The sequence below is a fragment of the Xiphias gladius genome, chromosome 22 (assembly GCF_016859285.1).
Source record: "Xiphias gladius isolate SHS-SW01 ecotype Sanya breed wild chromosome 22, ASM1685928v1, whole genome shotgun sequence".
In the NCBI taxonomy this organism is placed as follows: domain Eukaryota; kingdom Metazoa; phylum Chordata; class Actinopteri; order Istiophoriformes; family Xiphiidae; genus Xiphias; species Xiphias gladius.
Genome location: NC_053421.1, coordinates 24,636,324 through 24,658,835, shown reverse-complemented (window position 1 = coordinate 24,658,835; position 22,512 = coordinate 24,636,324). Strand labels below are relative to the sequence as shown.

At 43.3% G+C, this 22,512-nt stretch overlaps 1 protein-coding gene across 4 annotated transcripts; it reads left to right on the top strand.

Annotated features, from left to right (window-relative positions):
• Window positions 1-1,843: 1,843 nt before the first annotated feature.
• On the top strand, window positions 1,844-20,854 carry phf1 (PHD finger protein 1). 4 transcript variants are annotated; one of them, XM_040118600.1, is made up of 16 exons: window positions 1,844-2,014; window positions 3,602-3,720; window positions 4,346-4,424; window positions 4,606-4,687; window positions 5,423-5,509; window positions 6,593-6,687; window positions 7,197-7,345; window positions 8,521-8,616; window positions 10,693-10,761; window positions 11,119-11,242; window positions 12,674-12,741; window positions 13,338-13,469; window positions 15,643-15,721; window positions 17,141-17,256; window positions 18,047-18,133; window positions 19,589-20,854. In XM_040118600.1, the coding sequence occupies exons 3-16, from the start codon at window positions 4,347-4,349 to the stop codon at window positions 20,004-20,006; spliced, it is 1,680 nt and encodes a 559-aa protein (XP_039974534.1). In that variant the 5' UTR covers window positions 1,844-2,014; window positions 3,602-3,720; window position 4,346; the 3' UTR covers window positions 20,007-20,854. The 4 variants fall into 4 exon arrangements, with proteins under 4 accessions (XP_039974534.1, XP_039974536.1, XP_039974533.1 ...); XM_040118599.1 differs by lacking the exon at window positions 1,844-2,014 and adding an exon at window positions 3,320-3,433; XM_040118602.1 differs by lacking the exons at window positions 1,844-2,014; window positions 13,338-13,469 and adding an exon at window positions 3,319-3,433.
• The last annotated feature ends 1,658 nt before the right edge of the window (window positions 20,855-22,512 follow it).

Genomic DNA, 22,512 nt, shown 5'->3' with positions numbered 1-22,512 from the left:
CGTTACACCAAAACAATGAGCTAATATTTGGTTGAAGAACCTTTGGCAGCCTCGAAACGCTTCTCGTAGCCAACTAGAAGCCTCTTGCAGCTGTCTGCTGGTAGTTTCTGCCAGTCTTCCATTGTTACGCGTTCAAGCTCTCTTTTGAGTTTATAGAACATTATCCCAGAAAGACTGTGGCTTATCTGGGAAAGTTTTTGAAAACATGAATCTTGCCTTTTGGTGCCTTTCTTTTAACAGCAGTGTCCTCCTTGGCCTTGGCCCATGGAGCCCTACTTGGTTGTAGTGTGCGGCCTACGGTACGGGCTGAAACCACCACTCCAGGTTGCTCCAGCTCAGCCTGGAGCCCTTTAGACGTCCTGGGTGGTGTTTTGTCCAGAATGTGTCTTCTTAGCTCCACGTCCTGGAGGCGTCTCAACAGTTTTATTGCTGTGAAACTCCTTGATAACATTACGAACTGTTGAAACAGGGATTTCAAGGTCTTTGGCGATTGCCTTGTAGCCCTTGGAATTGTTATGTTGATAATAGCATTTCTGATGCTCTCAGACAGCTCTCTTTTCTTTGCTGTTGTGAAAAGGAAAATGGAAACAATCAGCGCCTTTTTATGCAGTAAAACCATCATTCATTGGTCAATTCAGGTCATATGAACACAGACAATTAAGCACAGGTGAGTCTTATTTGTTTATTTGTTTTTGTTTGAGGATCTAATTTAAATTCATCAACCATTCAATTCATCAATAATTGTGTCAAGCGTACATTTAATGTCTGTATTTTTTATTTCACTATATGAAATTATATATATTTTTTTGTTGTTCGGTAACTTTGGACAATTCATTAAATGTTATGATTATATAACACTGGTTAATTCCGTTTACTTCTGAAGATATTCTATATACTGCACTTAAAATTCGAGGGTGCCAACGATCTCACCCAGGACTGTATGTACAGCAGAATGGTTTGGTGATGTGACAGTAGAAAGCAGGGGGGTCAGCAATTAGGCTAGGTTCATCGGTGGGCCGATTTCTTTCAGTATTGTTCAGTGGGAAGGCCAGCAAGGTTTTACAGATGCAGTCGTATCTGCTAACATGTTTTTTTTCTTAGGGGATTTTGTTTTTGCTTCTTCTATTTCGCACATAATAGACGGTCACCTGTCTAATTTAGGATTAAATGAAAGTACTGTTGTTGTCGTCTTAAAAGTTTGTTTTTTTTAATCAGCAGGCCATGTCTGTAAGACTCCCACCTATTTGTGCCTGAGATGTGAATCACTGATTATGATTGATTAAGGTGATTGATTGACCTGAGCCTTGTATTGCATTGCGTTACCTACAGTACAAAATTATGCAAAAAACTTTGACGCAAAGTATAAAAGTGAAAACTTAAGCTTTTGCCTGGGGGGAGGGGGGGCAAACACTTCATGTGAAGGTATGTAATATGTACTGTGTGAAAGAGCCAATGTGTGCAGTATGTATTGGTCAGAGTAAAATTCAATAGGATTGCGACCCTCTAGAGCAGAGCAATGGCAAATAAATGACCACCTCATCACAGGTCTCACATGGCTACGAGCTGTGAGAGGTTCACCTCAAGGGCGACCCCCCCCCCCTTGTTTTTAGAGTAGAGCACGGCGTACTAATCATCAGCATCTTACACCAAACAAAGCAAGAATCTGGGAAATCTGGTGAAGCAGAAATGTGTTTTCTTCTTCTTTCCCGGTCATCTCTGGACCCCTCATGCTGGGCCCTTGACCACTCGGTTGGGGACTACTATCATCTCATCTCATCTCATCTCACCTCATCTCATCCCATCTCATCTCCTCTCAAACCTCCGTGGCCTCTGTCAGGCCTCGGTCCCACTTCGACTGAACCCCGAGCTCCCCTCTGACGTGCGGCACCGTTGCAGTCCCGGTGTTTGGTCGCCGCCTGGCGGCCACGGCTGGGAACTTCCTCGCCCTACCACCTCCTACTCTGCCAGGGGCCATTTTGAACCACACGGCGGTGTTCCCACACGGTCGACTGGAGTGAGTAATGTGTAAGACATAAATAAACAAGGCAAGACACAAACGGGGAAAAAATAAACAAACAGAACCTTGAATTGAATTGAATACATGTGCCAGTAGCCAAAACAGCAAAAGCTGCTATTCTCCTAAAGCAATTTAACTCCATAGTATAATCTAAATATGCTTAACCTATCATTTTTATAATCTAATAATGTGTCGATGACTCTATTAAAGCAGTTTTGGTCCGATGTTTGCCTTTGTTTAAAGCATTTAATTGGTTTTCTGTAACCTGGTCTCGACTCTGCAGTGTGCATCTTTGGTTTATGGCCGAATCTGTGTTTGTTCAGGCTCCGACGAGAGGAGCGAGCCGCTCGTGGCAAACATGGCAGATATATGACTAAAGCCGGCGTAATCAGAGCCATACTTGTTTTTGGTCGAATAATTCTCCATCACACGTTATCCCGGATGTCCTGTGAGAGGGGATGACCCTCGAGACGCCGCATCTGTCCTGCAGATGTGGCATTTGTCCACTTCGGAGTTGGCTCCCAGTGTTCTCTGCGCTGGAGTGGATATACCAAATTTGCAAATTTTAGGATTTGTTGAGTTAAAAATTATGGACTTGTATTGCTTTTTGACGGTGAAAAAAAAAAAAAATTACCGTATCTTGTAAGATTTTTGACGCACACTATGGACCTTGTAAGCGTGATGTGATATTTTGACCCATTTTCATGTGATCGGACGAGATGGTACAACGACCAATAAAACCCTAAAAATATTCCCTTGTGTAAACACAGCAAACACACCAACGACGAATAAAATGCTCGAGTTTTTTTTTTTTTTATTATTGTCGCTGGTGTTAAATCTTGGGCGCTGTTTGCTCAAGCTTCTCAGTTTCAAAACTTCTCTCCCTGGGTTTCCCAAACTTTGCCGGTCCCTCTCGTTACGGACCAATTAATGAGGCGGATAAACTCAGTAATTGGCCACTTAATTGGCCCCTGTAGCTGCGCGCGCTGCTTCCGCTGGCTTTTAGCGCACCACCCGCACCCCCCCCCACCCCTCGCAACCCCCCCCTCTCAGGCATCACAATCCCACCTTGTCACCAGGATTTAGGGTCAGTTCCTCCGAGGGGGAAGGTGCTCTCTCCGCGGACCCAGCCAGCCAGCCCCCCGCCACCTCTGGATTCCCCCTTCTATCACTATCTCCCTCCCACTCTATCTCGGTGTTTTATGTCTGCGTCACAACAAGTCGGTCGAGAGCGAGAGGCAGGGATGATGGCGTCTCTGGCGGCTTGATTCCGGCGCTGCTCCGACAAAAACCCGCTTTAATAGCATCAATAGGGGGGGTTGGCGGAGAGGAGGGGGAGCGAGAGCAAAAGCGACGGGAACATGACGAAACGGCATCGCGGAGGACGGACAAACTAGGCTGAGAGACGGACGGACAGTCAGTAGCCCCCCCCCCACCCCCCCCCTACACACACACACACACACACACACACACACACACACACACACACACACACCTCCTCGCTGACGGCTTGACTGACACACACAGCCGCTTGGCACAGACAGGGAAATACATGCACCTCATCTACTTTTTGCAAACACGCAGGCTGCGCATCCGAGCGGACAGTAATTGGGCAGCGGAGATCCACAGCAGATGAGGGCATTTCATGTCCAGCCTGCCCAGGAATCGCTGTGACCCCGACGGAAAGGAGTTCGACTTGACAGGTACCCTTCGCCGGCCAGCCTACTGTACAATGTGCCTGATTTCCCTTTGATTCACAAAAGGCTACACACACGCTGTTATGTATCCTGCGTCTGTCTTGACTTGAGTGCATGTACTGGAACAAATGCTCAACGCGCAGATGATGCCTGCACAGTCATTTCCTGCATCTATTCAAGTTTGCAAGAGAGAGGAAGACAACAGCAAAGTGCACGGCAGATGCCTTAAGTAGCTGCACAGTGATCTTTGTTCATTCAATCAAACTGTATTGCAGCAGTCATCATGCAGTGTTTTGTGTGTGTGTGTGTGTGTGTGCGTGTGCGTGTGTGTGTTTCATGTGTGCAGTAATCATTTGTCTTGCTCTCTGGTTGTGTACTCACTCTCATCTTTCACTGTGGTGGATACAGGCTGTCGCTATGCTCTGGTCTAACGAGAGAGGTGTGTGTGGGGGGGGGGATTTTAACCCCTTTGCACCGAAGCCCGCCTGTCTGAGATCCAGCCGAAACGCCGGGGCCATAAACCCCTCTGTCAGCGATGGCAGCAAAGTATTCATCGAATAAATCGGATTTCCATTTCACATGAGCCCCGCTCTCTCTCCCCTCTCCCTACTCGGTCTCTCTCTCTCCTCAGGATGGGGGGAGTAAGTGAAGGAGATGATGTGTTGGCTCGATGGAGTGATGGACTACTGTACCTCGGCAATGTGAAGAGAGTAAGTGCATGTGGGAGCGTGTGTGTGTGTGTGTGTGTGTGTGACAGAGAGAGACTTTGCAGCATATGTGTCTGCGCCAGCAGTGCGTTTGTGTGAGTCAGTCAGTGCGTTCACCTGGATTTGAAAAGACTTCCATTTAGTTTTGTCAATCATTTCCGCTCACCTGCTGCCTCCCTCTCAGGTAGACGGAGTCAAGCAGTGTTGTCTGGTGAGGTTCGAGGACAACTCGGAGTTCTGGGTGCTGAGAAAGGACATTCACTCGTGTAAGTACAACTCCCCCTTAGCCGGAGGGATAAATAGCTTCCTGATCGCGGCACTTTCTGTGTATTGCTGGGGTTGAAAATGGGTTTAGATTGAGGTTTTTCTGAAGGCACGGGTGCTCGGCTGCACTCTCGCTGAAAGGTGTTTGTTTCCACTCTGAAACTTTGCCCGAGGAGTTGCGGGAACACTTTTGCGACTTTTTCCCCCTGACAAGCTTAAAACTTTTATTTACTTATTTAATTTTTGTACCCCCTTTTGTCTCAGGATCTCTGAATTGTGGGGGAAAAAAAAAAAAAAAAAAAAAGGCAGAAAAGAGATTACAGTCACGTTCAAGGTTACGATGCCGAGTGCTCCGTCTATTCTGATGGGGGCACGTTGAGATGTAATTGGTATATTAGAGTCTATTTATGAATGTATTAGACTAATGACTCCTCAGGGAAATGGCTCCCCCTACTCCACCTAACATCAAGCGAAAGGGGGGTGGGGGTTAGGGGGGTGGGGGGGCGGAGTTGGACTTGGCTTGTTAGGACAGTGCTGAATATCCGCCCGTCAAATGAAGTGAAATCTGAAAGGGTGCATGAGACACTGAAATCAATGAGGTGGCAAGGATGTGAATCAATATACATAAATTAATGCCACTGACGGCTCTCCCCCTCTCTCTCTCTCTCTCTTTCTGTCTTCCTCTTTCTCACTTCCCCCCCCCCTCGCCTCTCTCTGTCTCTCTCCGCTCGCCTCAGTCGCTGCTGGAGTGGAAGAAGTTTGCTGTATTTGCGACGCCCCGCCTCTTAAAGAACCCCTCGTAAATTGTCTTAAATGCCGCCACGGTAAGGAAGCACGCCTCATCATAGGCTGTCAAGCGGCGGTGGTTCTCCACCCGGTTTCCTGCACTGACCTTGAAGCTTTGATACAGCGCGGTAAATAACGGTGTTGCTTTAAAAAAAAAAAAAAAAAAAAAAAGCACACAGGAAAAAAAAGCACACATCATAAATGATAGGAGGTGCTGTTACCTGTATCCTGACTAGACTGAAAATGAATGAGACGCCAATACACACGGAACTTTATCGGTAGTCTTCAATGCCACAAGATGTTTTCACTGATCTAAAGATCCCCTGCAGATATGTTTAAAGACATGTACAAATACTTCTGGATGTTTGGAGTAATAACTTGTCTCTGATACAGTTTAAAAAAAAAAAAAAAAATCTAGTTAAAAATGACATCTGCCGCTTCTGCATCATTTAACAAGCCAGAATCTATGAATAAGCAAAAAAAAAAAAGAAAAAAAGAATTCAATTCAAAAGTTTAACTGTGGGGCACAAGAGGTATCGTACTTCGCTGTGAAGTATATGTGTGCACTGGCTTCCAAACAAAAATCGGTCGTGGTCACGCCTTTAACCGAGATTTAGAGTGAGCACGGAGGCTTTCCCGCTTCGGCAGGTGAATCTGCGGATAGCTTTCTGGCGTCAAACTCCGCTAATACATCATTCTGCACGGTGGTGGTCGAACGTCCAAGCGAAGTAGCGCTAAGCAAAACACGTTCTTTTCCGAATGTGGAAGGGAGGGCTTTGAAAGTAAGCCCGAACTTGATGAAACGAAACATGCCGAAGTGCAGGCAGGAGGAGGTTTTAGAAGCCCCGCTGGATGCACAGGCAGGAAGTGGCATCAGATTTTGGCGTCGTGTCTTCACAGCTCCGTCAGACGAACAGGTCTGCCGACAGTTGGTTTTGAGGGAAAGAGCAGACAAACACACTCCCTGCTCCCTAGATTCAGGCGGTATAGTAAAGTGTTTTGCATGCTGCTGAGACAAACCAGCAGAGCACTGAGCATGGAGCTGCTTTGCCATTATTGTCACTCCGGCTGCCTGTCTTGTAAACACAAATTAAACGCTCTGCCTCCTCTTCCCATTACAGGTTATCATCCAGAGTGCCACACGCCAACCATTGAACCGGAAGCTGACAGCGATTCGTGGATATGTCGGCAATGTGTCTTTGCAGTCGCAACCAAGGTCAGGCGGCTAATCTCTCCGTCTCACATTCAGTGTGTAATATGGGAGAAATCCAGTCAAATGTATCAAGCTTTGCTGTCACTACGCTGCTGTGTGCGGCAGGTAATGGGTTTATCTGAGGCGAAAGCACACTAATTCCCTCAGTATTGACTTCAGTATTAGATGTTCTACATTGTGTCTGAGAAATCACGAACAATCAATAGTTATGAACCTGAGAAGCTACGCTTAAGTTGAGAGAAGTACATCTAAAGTCAATCAATCACATGTGCTCCAGTTTTGTAGATATGAGATGAGAAAGCACCCAGTTAATTGTCAAATCCGTCAATGTCCATATCTCACTGTCCAGACTTCCGCTTCCTCGGACACTATCTCTCACAGCTGACCTACAATAAAATGACACGAATTGCCTTCTCCCCAGCGAATGTGATCCGTCTCTCTCGCCGCTCTGACATGTCAGTGATTTGAGGGGTCACCAGCCAATCAGTTATATCCTAAAATTGTGTTTTCAGAGAGGCGGGGCCCTCAAACGGGGACGCTTCGCCCGGCTCATGCAGTTTATGAAACTCCGACTCCCTTACCAGCTGTCGTCTCTAGACTGGGACCCGCAGCACCTGACCAATCAGCAACAGTGTTACTGCTACTGTGCCGGACCTGGAGAGTGAGTGACACTGCAGAGGCCAGTTTACGTTTGAGTGTACCGTTCATGTATGCTCTTTAACGGTAGACCGTTTCTCTCAAAGCTTGACCTCATCTGTGGCAGTGGCATCGTGTGGATTATTTGTAAACTGCATGTAGCATATCAGAGGTATCAAACGGCACTAGCAGGATTTCTTAAGCGTTTGTTTTGACTTTCACGGAATGATATGAGTGATATTTGCGGCATCAGTTAAGATACTGTCACGTAAGAAGAAAGTAAACCCACCTATTTTTTTAATGCATTTGCAGCATTTTTCATACATAACTTCTTTGCATATCTTTAAACTCTTTTGCTTATGTGGCAAACGCCACTCTGTCGCAACTGCTGGTAGCAGCACAGAAAGTGAGGACCCAAACTCAGTCACAAAGGCAGGTTGATGCAGTGAACTAGCTTTTAACTGAACTAGCTGAAGAAAACAGGGCTTTTAGCCGGATGGGTGGATAACCAGGCAGGTGAGCAGGCAGGCAGGTGAGCAGGCAGGCAGATGAGCAGGCAGGCAGATGAGCAGGCAGGTGAGCAGGCAGGCAGTTGAGCAGGCGGGCAGGAACAGACAACAGGATCCTCCAGAAGATGAACACATGGGAACAGAACCAGGAAGAAAAAGCAGGCAACCTGACAAAGACTGGGGACAAAGGGCTGGAATAAGTAGTGCAGGGCTGATTGGGAATGAGGAACAGGTGGGGAGAGATCAGGTGTTTGCATGGATGGTTGGGGAAGTGAGAACAGGTGTGTGGATGGGCGGGGCAGACAGGTGAACGGGCACAAGGAGGAAAGTCTGAGGACATCCGGTGGGTGAGTAGTGGGAGCCAGGTCTAGGGGAAATGAGGTGAGAAACAGAGGCTGGAGATAAGTGGCCGAGGGAAACAGGAAAAGATTGACACGCTCATCTGGCTTCTAAAGCAGAATAAAGCAAAAACTCCCAACTTCCATATCTTTATGAGTAGTAGGACCCGATGGGAGTTTACACCTGGAGACACATTCCATCTTATGAAACGGGAACTGTGCGACAGCTGCATTCATCAGCCCTAAAGCCTTCATCAATTATGCATAAATGCAGACTTGTCAGGTGACAGATGTTAGACACAATAATTCATTCGTGTGTTTGAAGCGTCTGGGTTCTCCTTGTTGAATTGCAGGTGGAACCTAAAGATGTTGCAGTGTGGAAGCTGTGGTCAGTGGTTCCACGAGGCCTGCACACAGTGTCTAACCAAGCCATTGTTGTATGGGGACAGGTACGTTATTGAGCATTACTGTAAAAACTGTACTTCTTTAGACTCACAATTATAATTGTCATTTAATCATTATATTAATGTAAATGTTTGGTTGGCATTTAGTATATTGTGTTACATAAAAAAATCTTTAGTGCACTAGGTACAGTCTGAGTTTATTCACTTGCACACCAAAAGATGATTTACCTGGGAGTCGAAGACAATATTTGCTAAAGCCAGACAGACAGGGGATTTTTGAGGCAGATTGAGAAAGAGACATAAAACTGTAGCCTGTAAAACAATTTTTACTGCAGTTTTGTATTTGCACATCTGTCAGTATAAACACGGATACCGGTATATTTGTGAGCAGCCAATGTCAGCCAATAATATCATGACAATATATTAGTCAGGATCTAATTATTGGATTGTGCTTTCATGTGAGAAACGTGACTTCTTTGTTGACCTGGTTTACATTGATCAGTTTTTTTTTTTTTTTTTATTGGTCTACCATTCACCACATGTTATTTATTTCTTTGTTGGGGTATAATATCCGGGGAAAGACTGAGCAAAATCCCATTTGTGCTAACTGGGTTATGTATACTCCAATTTCAAACTTACCAGGGCTGCAACTAATGATTATTTTCATTTTCAAATAGTAGGTTGACAATTTATTTGATTAACTGATTAATCATTTGGTCCATAAAGTGTCAGTAAATACTGAAAAGGGAAAAAGAAAAAAACAAAACTCCACCCAACACAATTTCACAGTCAGGGGTAATATCTTCAGATTGCTTGTTTTATACAACCAGCGTTTCCACACCCAAACATATTCAGGTCACAGTCATATAAAACAGAGAAAAAGCAGCATATTTAAGAAGCTAGAACCAGTGCATGTATGGCATTTTTACTTGTTGTATAAACTAATAATTATCAAAAAATTAAAAAAAAAATAAATACATTGTCTGTAAAGATCAATCGCCTCAGCAGACGACCCCACTCTGATTAAGATAATCAGACAAAGACGTCAACGTGACAGATTCACTTGTCAGAGAGCTGCTTTAATCGGCTTAGGACATTATTATTAGTGTGCATGTTAATGTACTCACCAACCTGAGCTTCAAGGACAAGATCTCCTCACAGGCTCTGAGCAAAGGGACAGAGGGACAGTGACAGACAGCGGAGCAGACATATCACCTCTCCGGTACTCTGGTAGCTAGGATATGATGCCGGGTGGATACGCAAGCTGCCGGTGGCAGTGCAGTTTGATAGGGTACGTCTCATGCGTGTAATAAAATGTATCCATCCATTAAGATATTATTGTCATTAACCATCTGCGTTAGCCGACTGGGTTCTACACCCACCCTGACACCGTGTTATTCCCGAACCTGTCAGAGGAGCGGGAGTGGGGGATTAGATTTAGATTGACAGTCAGGGAGAGTGAGGCCGGATTGGTACAACATCTGCTGAGCAGGTGATGGAGGAAGAGTGAAGACTGAGCTCACAGTTGGAATAGTAAGCATGTGCTGCCGTCATATTTGTCTGCGCTTCATCTTTCCCGATGACCTTCTGCGAACGCATGCATATAGAAGGACGGGCGCACTCCACGTTGTTGGGGTGTGCGCTGAGTTTCAGGGTCACCCCAGAACAGAATGTTATTATAGTGGAACAGATACACCTGTCCATTTATTTTCAGTTCGGGTTGATTTATATGATAAAATATCTAGAGACGAGAGACGTACTGTATATAGATTGCAAGGACAGTAAAGGGGAAGAAGAACTGTAAAGCTTCTCAAGAAGAAAGAGAAAAAAAAAATCGGCACACAGGAATGACTTGGACGACATGATAAGAAGTCTGCAAGGTGTGAAATAGACTTGTTTTGCTCAAAAATGGTTTCACAGACTTAATATGCTTTGACAGACTGTAGCAATGTAGAGGTTGTGCAAGTGAGTATAAAAACATAGGACTTGACAAAAAAAAAATTAAGGTGACAACTGTTTTGGAAAACTAAATGACAAACAAACTCATCAAGCTATTTTTCAGGGTTACATGATGCCTGCCTGATTTTCTGTCTCCCCCCCCCCCCGATGTGTCCGTGTTAGGTTTTATCAGTTCCAGTGCTCTGTATGTACCAAGGGACCGGAGACCATCCAAAGACTGCCCATGACCTGGTGATGTTAACAGTAACACCTTTTGCTGACATATTTTCCACCAAAAAAAAAAAACAACAAGTTTTACGCTAGTTATTTGACGCCACTGGAAACTTCTTCAAATTCTAAAAGGATAAGTACATTTTCAGTTTGAAAGGAAAACTCGATTGTGTTACTAGTGCTACTTCACAAAATGACACAACACAACACAGCACAGACTGATATTGCTGTATGTAATAAAAATGTGGTATATCTATCTAGGCTCACAAATATTTGAAAATATGACATAATTAAAAATATTCTGAAAATTCATTTTTTTTTTTAAATATTTAGTTTTTGTAATTGACTTTTTTTTTTTTTCCACTTTTTGAAATGCAGGGTGGATTTGGCTCATCTAGTGCTCTACCATCTCTCGCTGTGCTGCAAGAGGAAATACTTTGATTTTGACCATGAAATCCTGTCCTTCACCAATGAGAATTGGGACTCGTTGCTCCTAGGCGCGGTATTGATATTTTCCCCGTTTAAGCACCATGATGAAATGATGTGAAATGCTGCCAGCCTTTTTGCATTTGAGACATAAAGCCTATTAACCACTATTAAAGTAAATTTTAAAGTTAAAAAAAATACGACCTCTACGTAAGCTTAAAGGGGAACGCCAAGTTAAAGAATTGGATGTTTTAACGATCAAGGACAGTGTTTCCCAACCTTTTTTTTTTTTGGCTGACGTACCCCCACAGCCCCATCGGATGAGCTCAAGTACCCTCACCATCTGCTATGTTCCAAATGTGTTCACTTCAATTGATTTTAAAGTGGATGTTATTTACCACTGTTATCTGCATTGAAGTGGATATCGCTACAGTGTTTATTTTTTATACAGTGGATTAGATCAGTCTGCAGTCGTGCTACTACGACACCACTTGCAGTGAAGAAGCTGGAAAATTCAACCATTTATGATTATTAGCTATTTTATCCATTACTGTAGCTTCCATTTCTTTATCACAGTATTTCACGTGTTTACTTGTTACCTTTTTAGTTAAATACTACAACCATTTATCAGTTACTCTTAGCTGACTATTTCAACTGTTTATCTAACACCTTTAGCTAACAATTTCACCTGTGTATCCATTACTTTTAAGATAACTGTTTCACCTGTTAATCATTACTATTAGCTATTTCAGCTGTTACTCTTAGCTAGGTAACATTCACACCATTTCAGCTATTTACTCATTACTTTCAGCAAACCATTTCAACTTCTCTGCTCGCTTGCCAAACCGTTTCCATGCACCTCCAGCGCCAGCGCGTGGTTTTAAATGTGGTGCGACCGACTGAGGGCTGGTGGGAGGTTTGCACTGTGCAGTCAGCTTATCGTTGCTGGTAGCTCGCTGGTTATGGTGACAGCAAATTTACGAAAGACGAGAGTCTCACCGATTTATATGACTGTTTACTTTCCACGTGCCCCCTGGGGTACAAGTACGTACTCCTGGTTGGGAATCACTGATCTGGGACACTGGCCAGTAAAATGCATTTTTGACAAATCTTAAAAACTAGAGTGATAAGGCTCAACGTTGTGATACCATCTGATTTGAAGTCTGAAGTTGTTCCACAGAGAATAAACAGGAAGATAAAAGTAGAGGTGACTGAAAGAGACATCAGAGCGAATATTCTGAGCGTTTCCTGTACGTGTATCTGAAATTTTGGGTTCTCCTTTAAGCTGATTTTAAAAAAGCATTTTGAAATCTATTGTTTGCCCTGTTCTTCACATGACAGCAGAGTTTTTCAGCCATGTAGCTACAACAAGTAGTTTTCCATATCAACATTATTGCTGTCAGTGACTGTAAAAGGAAGTGATTGAATGCATTAAAGGCTTTTTATGTCTGATGGCTGCTCACTGTGTAAACACAGCTTTGATTTTTCATTCCCGTCTGTCCTCCAGCTCTCTGACACGCCAAAGCAGGACCGCTGTCACAATCTCCTCAACGCTCTGAACTCCCACAAGGACAGGTAAGTCATCGCGTGTGATGGGAAGAATAAACACCGAGCACACATGACCGGATTGATGAGTAGCACTCCATGAATAGAAGGGTCTTCTTAGTTTGTAGCGTGGGGACATTCCGGCTTGAAATGAGCGAGGTGGGATGTGTGACTTTGAATAAAGGGCGAGTAAAATGTAACCGCCAATTACACCAGATGAAATTTAACACCTACTGGTGTAATTTTGTCTTGTTAGAAGAGGACACAAGTCGTAGGTATTTAAACACAGTAACCAGTTTAGTGGCCTATTTGCTTCTAGTTGGTCTTCATTGAAAATTCGCCCAAAAAAACAAAAACCTTGCAGTTAGAAAACTGCAAACTTCTACAGGCAAAGTCTGCTGTAATTAAAAATGCTGAATTACGCAGTCACTGCCTGAAATGTTCGCAAGTCTCCTTTTTCATTAGGGGAATAAATACAATGTGTTGCGCAACTTTAAATTCCCTATTAGCATCAAAGAGAAGTAATGAAAGAAACACACCGATAAGATGATGTTAATTTTTAGGAAATAACACCAGACCAGGCTCACTGCTTCTACTGTACACGCTGTGTCTCTGACGTTGCCCAGGTTTGTCTCTGGAAAGGAGATCAAGAAGAAGAAGTGTCTTTTTGGGCTTCAAGTCCGAGCCCCACCTCCGCTCACGTCCGATTCGTCTCCGCTCATCACCGACCCACCTATTAACATCACACACCGGAGAAGGTCAGAGTAAGGACAGCGTCTCTCTCTTCAGCTCTTATCTCAAGAAGAGCTCTGGGACTCCCACAGGGCATATAGTCCATTACGCATGAACAATTAACTTAGCAATCAAAGGACTACGATTTTCATATGCCAGCAAAAGTATCAGTGTCTTAATATTCTCTTAAAAGATTATAACCCCCCCCCCAAATGTGCTCATATGTATACATCCGTAAGCGTGTGTGCACATGTGTATGCACGTGTCCTGCAGTTTGCAGGTTTCATAGAGACACTTTTAAATGCGCTAAAATGAAACAAGTTACAGTGGAGCAGTCTTAAAAGGGAGGAGGTGAGTGGGTGGGCGTATGGGGGGGTGGGTGCTTTTATGAAAGCATTTTATACGTCTTTCCGGTCATTTATCCTGTAGTGCCCTTTGCTGCTAAACACGAGCTGCAAGTTTCCAGTAGCCAATGAGAGACTGATTGGTTGACTGGAGTGAATTCAGTTTTTCACTTAAACAAATGGACAGCGTCAGGGTTATATTAGTTCAAACCAAGTACAGCCGCAGTGTATTCGTTTTTAAAGATATCTCCTTTACTATATTTTAACTTTATTAAAATGATCAGAATTTATTTAAAAAAAAACTACAAATGGCTCATTTCATTCATTGTGTGCCTCTTATTCAATAGTAAGTATTTGAAATAAATAAGCATCAAGCACGTTTTTAAAGCGAGAATTAAATAAAGTGCTTTATAGCGCGCAAACGAGCACAATACAATAAAAACCGGTTAGAAAAACATAAGTAGCTGTCGTACATGAAAAATCAACATTAATATATAGAACTGGGACCTCTTCAGGTCATAGGCAACCCTGAATTAAAGGCGCGTAAGAGTCACACTCGTTTGACAAAAGCTGTATTCCTGAGCCAATAGTGTTCATGAGGTGATGAGTTGGAGTAATTAGGGAAAGTTATTTGCTCCGGCTGACATCAAGGGCTGAAGATACTGGCTGTCAGTTCGATGCTTTGGTGCACAATACGATATTTGTTCAGCTATATATTCATCATTGTCAGAGGATGATTCCTTATGATTATGGAGACCCTGTGACCATTAATCCAGCAGCAGCATGATTTGAACATTTCCCTTTGACCGACACGGTGGTCCACGACAAAGACCAAACTAACTTCTGAAACAAGTGGCTAGATTTGCTTAAAATTAGCTGTGAAGGTCCGTGGACCACAGAAGAACCTCGTCCATTTTACGGCATTCTTTTACCACCAGAATAGAGTGAAATTGCCATCTTTGTACACAAAATACTTAAATGATATCAGGTTTTCTTTCAGCGTGCTACGGGATTTTAAGAATCCTAATGTCTTTGATACTGTAGCACCACCACCAGACCACAATTAACCCACAGAAAATTGCAAGAGAAATATCAAAATCTGTTGGGAAAATTGTAATAAAATTCGACACAGAAGACAAACCGTTTTATACCAGACACTACATAAGCTTTTCTTTCGTGTCACCCTCTGGCCAAAATGTCAACTTTGTACACAAGATATCACATAATGAAGTGGCCAGAGTGCCATGCAATTTACCGAACACATTCATGCCAATAGGAGGATAAATCCTTTTGATCTTAATGACTCCTTTTCTATAGCATCGCCCTGAGGACAAAATACACATTTAAATTCCTACTACTTGTTCGGCTCTAATTATGGCGTAATAATGAATATGTTGTCTGCTCCACGCAGCGTTTTCTAATAGTTGGTTGTAACAGACATTTCAGCCTCTTGGGGGGTTTTAGACCTCAAGTGTCGTTTACATAAACAAGTCAGGGGACGAGATGCGGGACACGAGTTTAGTTTCGAGTAGAACGACGACGGCAGGGAATGGGGGGGACTTTTGGGGAGAAGAACGTATAGAGAAGAGGTGTTTTTTTGTTTGTGTTATCTTTTTAATGCGTTTCATATTTTTCAGCCTCCCTGCCGGTGATGTTTGAACTCATATACTGGAAAATTTGTTACTAATATAATACATCACAATTATTCGGTATATCGTCTCGCTGCTCCCATCCCCCCGTTTTTTACACCTCTCAGTAGACCTGTACAGAGGCACACTAATAAACTAAACATTGCACTTTGGGATGATATGTTTGTGTTTCTGTATCAATTTATGTGTGTTGTTTTTCACTCCAGCCCGCTGTCACTACCCTGCCAGAGGAGAGCGGGGGGGCCTGAGTCACGTAAATCAAAGCGACGCATCATAGAGACACAGGTCAGTGCCTCTGTCTTCAGCTCAGGGGAGGGGGTAGGTCTGGGCCACAAAACCCCTCTGATTATTTTTTTTTTCCCCTTTTTTCTTTTCTTATGCAGTCAGGTAAACAGCTCTCTGTGATCCAAATAACCTGTCAGTCACACACTGTGATGAAGGTTCATTTCGCAGTCTAAATCAGTCTGCGTGTCTTTTAACTCCCAGTGCAGCTCAGTGCTTCGGTATTTCTCTCCTCTCCTTTGCTGTATGTTTAATGCCTGCTGATGCTTTAGCGAGTCTACGGTTAGGGTAAAGGCAGCGTGCGAGAGATGAGGTGTTGTGTGTTTAGCTCAGTTAAAATGTATAATTCAAATACCAACTCAGCTGCACAAAAACCCCGTGTATTTCATCAACATCTGCGGTTCAGCTGCGCATTTATCATGATCATCAAACCCAATTCCCAGCGGATCACATTGAAACAGGAAACATCACATGTGGTGGTTGCTATTTTTACACACACACAGCGTTCTTAACCGTGCGTCCTCATTGTACTGTATCCTCCTACACAGCACTGTGATCCGTGTATGTGCACATACAGTAATCCCGGAACAATACGCTCCACAGAGCACTCGTTTTCACTCTGGCACATCCAGGCCCCATTGTGCCCCTCTGATTGATGCTAATCTTCGTCCTTCTTGGAGGAGCAGCTTCGTTGTAGTGGGGAAAGTGAGATGGGGAGGAATGCTGATATGCGTAGCCTGGGATCACTTCCAACTGCACTTTGCAGTCGATTACAGTTTGGCCAGGTGGCGCTGGCACCTTGACAGTGCAGCATTGACAGAGCACATCCATTTAAAGGCACAGACACCGACTGAGGCCTCTGAATAATAATCTCCCACACTAATAGTATTGCTGTAGAAGAGAATGATAATGGGCCAAGTGTGATGCCATGTCATAGTCCAGCGATAAGAAATGCAAAAACCTTTAGGTGGCGTCTCGGCTACAAGGCGTTTCCAGGGACTGATGGCCTCTGATGATGCTCGGGTGTTTTTACCTTGCGTGGGTCCTGCCTCACTAGCCAGTTAGCTCCATGAAATGTGCTACGGGGGGGTGATACGTTTCAGTAGGATATCCCACGACTGCGTCTGATGAGTCTCAGGACGATGTGACTCACATCCGTTGGTGCTGTTAGTGTGGATTTGTAGACAGAGAAGAAGACAAAACTAAACAAACCAAATGTATTTCAGCTCAATTTTAAAAATTTTCCTGCTGATTTTTAATGTGCAAACCTGTATGTAAATTTATTTATTGGAAGACTGGACATTCCATATGCTGAATTAACTTTATGCCTGAGTGAGCACAGAGGTATCAGAGCTTGATTGACTCCTGTGATGATGTTGGCATCTAGACACAAGCCGATCTGTGTGTGTTTCCTGTGCCCAGGCTTGTCCACCTCCAGCTCCTGCCAACCCCATTGAGCTACTGCCATGTTGCCATGGTTACATGGGAGGGACCAGCGTTTACAACTCCAGGAAGTCAGAGGAGGAGCTTAACTTGAGGTGAGGGTTGTTGTGCCATTTTGGTTTCTGCGGTGATACATTAGTGATGGAGATGAGAGGATGTAATGAGTCGGTCCACCTGTATTACAAGTAATGCATCGCTGCAGAAACATGTTGTGAGTGGGGGGCACTGCACTCTTGAACAAACAACCGACCGACAAACTGCTTTTGAACTTCAGTATTTTGTTCATGCTGGGAAGGTCGTCTACATTTCGTCTAAACCTTTCTGCCACGACAGAGCCACACAAGCAAAATACTGTAGGACACTGTACGAATTCTACAGGAAACCATCAGGAAAGCTTGTAATGCTCGTGATAGAATTTTGCCTTTGCCACCAGGAGGTGAGAAGCACCGCTGTTTCCTGCTCTAGGAAGTAACATTATGCAGATAGATTTGTTCTAAGTGCAGATGCTTTGAGTTTTCCGCTTCTGCTGCCTCCCCAGGACGACGGAGGTCGTATTATTTCCTTCGTGGAAATGATTTCCAATGAAAACTTTTTCAATTTCATTTTTAATGATGTGACCAAAACAAACAAAACTTTTTCCGCCCCCATTGTATTGGTGTGTCAGCAGAAGTCTCCGCAGCAGATATCTTAAAACGTCCACAAATAAACTCAAACTAAACAATCTCCGTGGCTCGACACCTCAAGGGGTAAGTTGGAAAGCTGAACCTTGAAATTATACTCTTTTTCTACTGTATTTTCACCCACAGCGGGACAAAGTAAAGTAGTGATTTTGATTGAAGCTGTAAAGCGATCATTGACTTCAACCTCTGCGTGTCCCGTTCGCAGCTCCCCTCCCAAGCGGATGTATGCCCTGTACCACACCACTTACAATGGAAATACTGCACTCTCCAGGAGTCTCCATCACTACAACAGGTTTTGCTCATCCATCATCCTCATTTTCCCACAACTCAGCTAGACATCTATATAGACATGTATAGAGTAACATGCAGTATGATGCTTTTCCACTATGACATCAATCCGGAGTCACATGTGAAGGCTGCTCAAATCAACCGCAGTAGTTTACTGTTGGCAGCTGAGTAGAGTCAATGAATTTCCCTGCTCGTTCACAATTCTCCAATTACAGGCCCAAGTTCACGGGCTTCGCGCAGAATTAGCGCGCCATCGCTTCCGCTGTAGCACCAACTGACCCCTCTAGTTGGTGCCTTTGAGGCCTAGTCCTTGAGGACCCTTCTCACCATATAAAGAATGAGAACTGTAGGGATGTCTCAGCAACGTTGGGGCTGCAGTAGCTCATCTACATGTTACCTCAGTTTTTTTTCGCTAAAGTGTCCTTGGTTGTAAAAATGGCTCTTTTTTTGAGTAGAGTCAAACACATTTGAGTATTAAGGAGAAGATTTGCCAGTGCTAAATCCCTTCTCAAAATTACAGTACATTTAGCAGCATTTGTCAAGCCACTATATATTCTACTGTATATTGCATGTCCCTGTTGATGAGTTACAACTAGAGATCACTGTCTCTAATCAGAATATGTTGTCAGAATTTTCATGACTTTTTGTTTTGACAAATTAATTTAGGAATTTTTTCCCCACCGACTTTGGCCTCTTTGAGTCGTCTGTTGATGTGGTCACATTCTGAAATGCTGATCAACAGATCTCATTCATGGCTGTCAAATCCTGCAAATTTTTCATTCAGGACTGTATCTCACCTTTGGAGTAGTTTTTATAATCGTGATTGAGTTGCTTCAGTTTAAGCCAGCATCAGTTGATTTATTGGGGGGGTGGCGCAATAAGAATAACAATAATAAATAAGTCACTAGCTTTGTCCCTCTGCGGTTTGGTGCTTGGCGGGTAGCGTAGCGCAGCGTGTTTTTTTGTTTTTGTTTGTTTGTTGTTTTTTTTTAAGAGCTTTTCTCTGAGAACCGAAGGAAACGAGGTGGATAAGACAAGGGAGAATTAGCCAAAATGCTAAAATTGCAGCTGTAAAACCAAAACAATGACCCAACAAAATGCTAAAATGCTCTGGAGTGCTGAGGGACACTGTACAGTTGGCTGAGAATTCTCCGCGGGGTTTGTCACTACGAGTTTATTTGGTCCATTGCTTGTTAAAAAATATTAATTGTAACAGCTTTAAGCCCCTTTCTCGTTTGGTTCATTTTTAATCTACTACTATGTTGATAGTGATGCAAAATAGTTAAGGCTATAGCATTTGAAGAATAGTTTCTGATTAACAATTGTATTTTGTAGTGAAGATATGGTTAATTTATGCATCTTGATTAATTAAATCTATTTGAATTAGATGGTGAACTACACCTAGATGAATCAGTGCCTGTTCCTGACTCCTGTGTCTCTGTTCTTTTTTTTATCTTAGTGTGGAGGACACCTGCAGGTTACCGCCTCCATGCTTCTCATACCCCCTCAATTCCAATGGCAGCCATCACCACCACCACCACCTCCACCAGCACCATCACGGCCACCAACACAACCACCAACACCAACACCAGACGGGGCAGAAGCAGCCGGAGCCCCTCATCCTACGGGATCTGCCCCCTTACCAGGCCAGCATGGGCGGAGGGGGCGGCGTAGGTGGGGGAGGGGGAGGAGGAGGCGGAGGGGGAGGAGGTGGCGGCGGCGGTGGTGGAGGAGGGGGGATGGGAGTCGGAGGGGGCAGCGGGACAGTGGCCAGGAGCTGGGGTGGAGGGGAGGCAGTGAGGATCTTGGCGAGACGCGTCACACCAGACGGGAAGGTTCAGTACCTTGTGGAGTGGGACAACGTGAGTTTGTACTGAGACAAAGAGAGTAAACACGAGACGCAATGACTGTTTTGCAGCTGCCACAGGAATACTGTGTATGTAATCTGTGGCAGTGTTTAAAGTACAAACAAAACAAAAAGGATAAAAAAATCCCTATGCGTTGCAAAATCCAGGTTGCTCTCATAGTATCACCTCTATTCTACATCATTATAACCTCACTACTCGTTATTAAATGTCCCTCTTTGCTAGTGTTTCTCTGATATTTGTACTGTTAACTTTGGAATATGCCTTTGCATTTATCATGTTTTACAGTGATGAGAGAAAGTATTGAAACCTCCTGATGATTTGTCAGTGCGTGGACCACATCGAGAACAAGTCTTTAGCTGTACTCATGTACTGATATACAGTACTGAAGACGAGCAACAGTATTGTACAAGAAACTAATTTAAAAAGAAAAGATTACTGCTTTTTCATTGCTCAGTTTATAATTCTTTAGTTTTAGTCACCACAAATAAAACAGTAAACTTCTACTACACTGTTAAGCATATGATACCATTATGTCTGTACAAGAAATATAAAGATAGAGCCAAAGGACAGTTAGCTAAGCATAAAGACTGGATGCAGGCGAAACAACTAGCCCGCCTCTGTCCAAAGGTAATCCGCCTGCACCTTACGCTGTAAGCTGTTTGTTTAATTCCTACAAAAAACAAAGTGTATAAATAAGAGGTTGTGGTTTTACAAGGGGTTCTGGGCTGGAAAAGTAAGTAAGTCACTGCGGCTGGCCATAAAATAGTCCTGGCTGTTTTCCCCTGATTCCACTCTTTATGCTAAGCTAAGCTAACCATCTCCTGGTTGTAGCTTCATATTCAATGCACAAACAGGGGGAAACCAAATAAGCACATTTACCAAAATGTGGAACTGTTTCTTTAAAAAAAAAAAAAAAAAGAGAGAGAGGAAAAAAAAGAAACAGTTTTTAAAAAAAAGGGCAAAATCAATTAAAAATTTAAATAATTTAAAATTCGGTACGCATTAAATTGATGATTTGCAGGTCAAAAGATGTAAAGAGGTCAAGGTTAGATACTAGTAAGAGAAAATTTGTTTAAGACGCTTTTTATGTATAGTTAGGATTATAATCCTTTAAATCCTACAGTGGTTACAATGATATTGTGTAACATAGTTGTCTAAAAAAGTTCCCTTCAGTAGACATTGAGACATCTAAATGACCTCACTCAAATCACCAAATTAGTGCTTTGTGGCGGGGTACTTTAAATAAATTCAACTTGCTCGTGCTTTCTAAAGTCAACAAAATAATACATATTCAAAAACAAAACCTTTTCACAGCGCTCCATATCGATATCCGAGGGACGAGCGAGCTGAACAACCAGTAGCCGACGCCGTACGCCCGTCAGCCTTCACTTTTATAACGGCTCCTTCATCGACTGAGGGTTGGCGTCGCCGTGGAATCCAGGGAGAAAATTAGCCCAGAAAATCTGCAGTGATGAATGGTCTGTCGTCAGCGAGAGTCCCGATGACAGCTGGGGGGCGGCTACTGGCTGCTCATGAGAAAGTAGTAACCTTTTATTGGCAAGGAAGACACAGAGCAGGGCTGCCAATCTTATATTTTTGGCCACACAGAAGGTGGTTTATGCCTTGCTTAAGGACACTGTAACAGTTAATGCGTTTCACCTAGATTCTCCCAGCCCTTTCATCTGCTTTAGCGCCAGTTTATCTTAATTTGGCTCCATAAACAGCAAATTCTCCTGAGGTTTTCATATTTTTTCCCATCGCAGTATGTTAATAAAAGATTGTATACATGTTATTACGAGGTTACTTATTTGTTATGTTAGATTTTGTCATACATAATTTACATTTAGACTATTATACACTATGTATTAGAAATAGGAGCCACAAGAGGGCTTTTGTTTTATAGATAGAATTATATATTCACAATATATTGCTATGATCGAATACTTTTCTTTTATTTTTTGATGTGGTTGCATAGTGCCTATATGGGTTGTGTACCTGCCGATCGGTCAGTGAGACGACAGATGAACGAGGCCAGACTCCTGCTAAACAAAAGGATGGCTCTTTGTCAGTTTAACAGATACAGCCACATTGGTAAATGACGACCGGTTATAACGCTGAATAGAGTTTTTAATCAGAACAGGACTTTGATCTAACTGTACATTCCAAACTAACAACAAAAAAGAAATATAAATGTTACTGAAACGTCTGTTTGAAGTCATCAGGATGGAAATTACTTTGAAAGAATTTTTTTTTGTTTTTTTTGTTTTTTTTGTTTTTGTTTTGGATGAGTGTGAAATCCGCAGAAAGCTCAGCTAAAGGTGCAGCCGCTCTGCTGCTGCAGTTCAGTTTCGTGTCGCAGGGGAGTTCAACCCTTGTGTTCAAAGTTACAGTACAAGTAATGAAGACACTGATAGGCCCGACTCCTAACTCAGACCCATAGTATCTTCTGGAGACTAGTCTAGAATTTGAGAGGTACAACATGGCAACACGGTCAAGGCCTGATTGATCGTGTCCC

Excerpts from the sequence above, each read along its gene's own strand:
- phf1 (XM_040118600.1), top strand. The coding sequence starts at position 4,347 with ATGGGGGGAGTAAGTGAAGGAGATGATGTGTTGGCTCGATGGAGTGAT. Across the intron at positions 7,346-8,520 it reads TACTGTGCCGGACCTGGAGA|GTGGAACCTAAAGATGTTGC; the intron begins GTGAGTGACACT and ends GTTGAATTGCAG. Across the intron at positions 11,243-12,673 it reads ACTCGTTGCTCCTAGGCGCG|CTCTCTGACACGCCAAAGCA; the intron begins GTATTGATATTT and ends TCTGTCCTCCAG.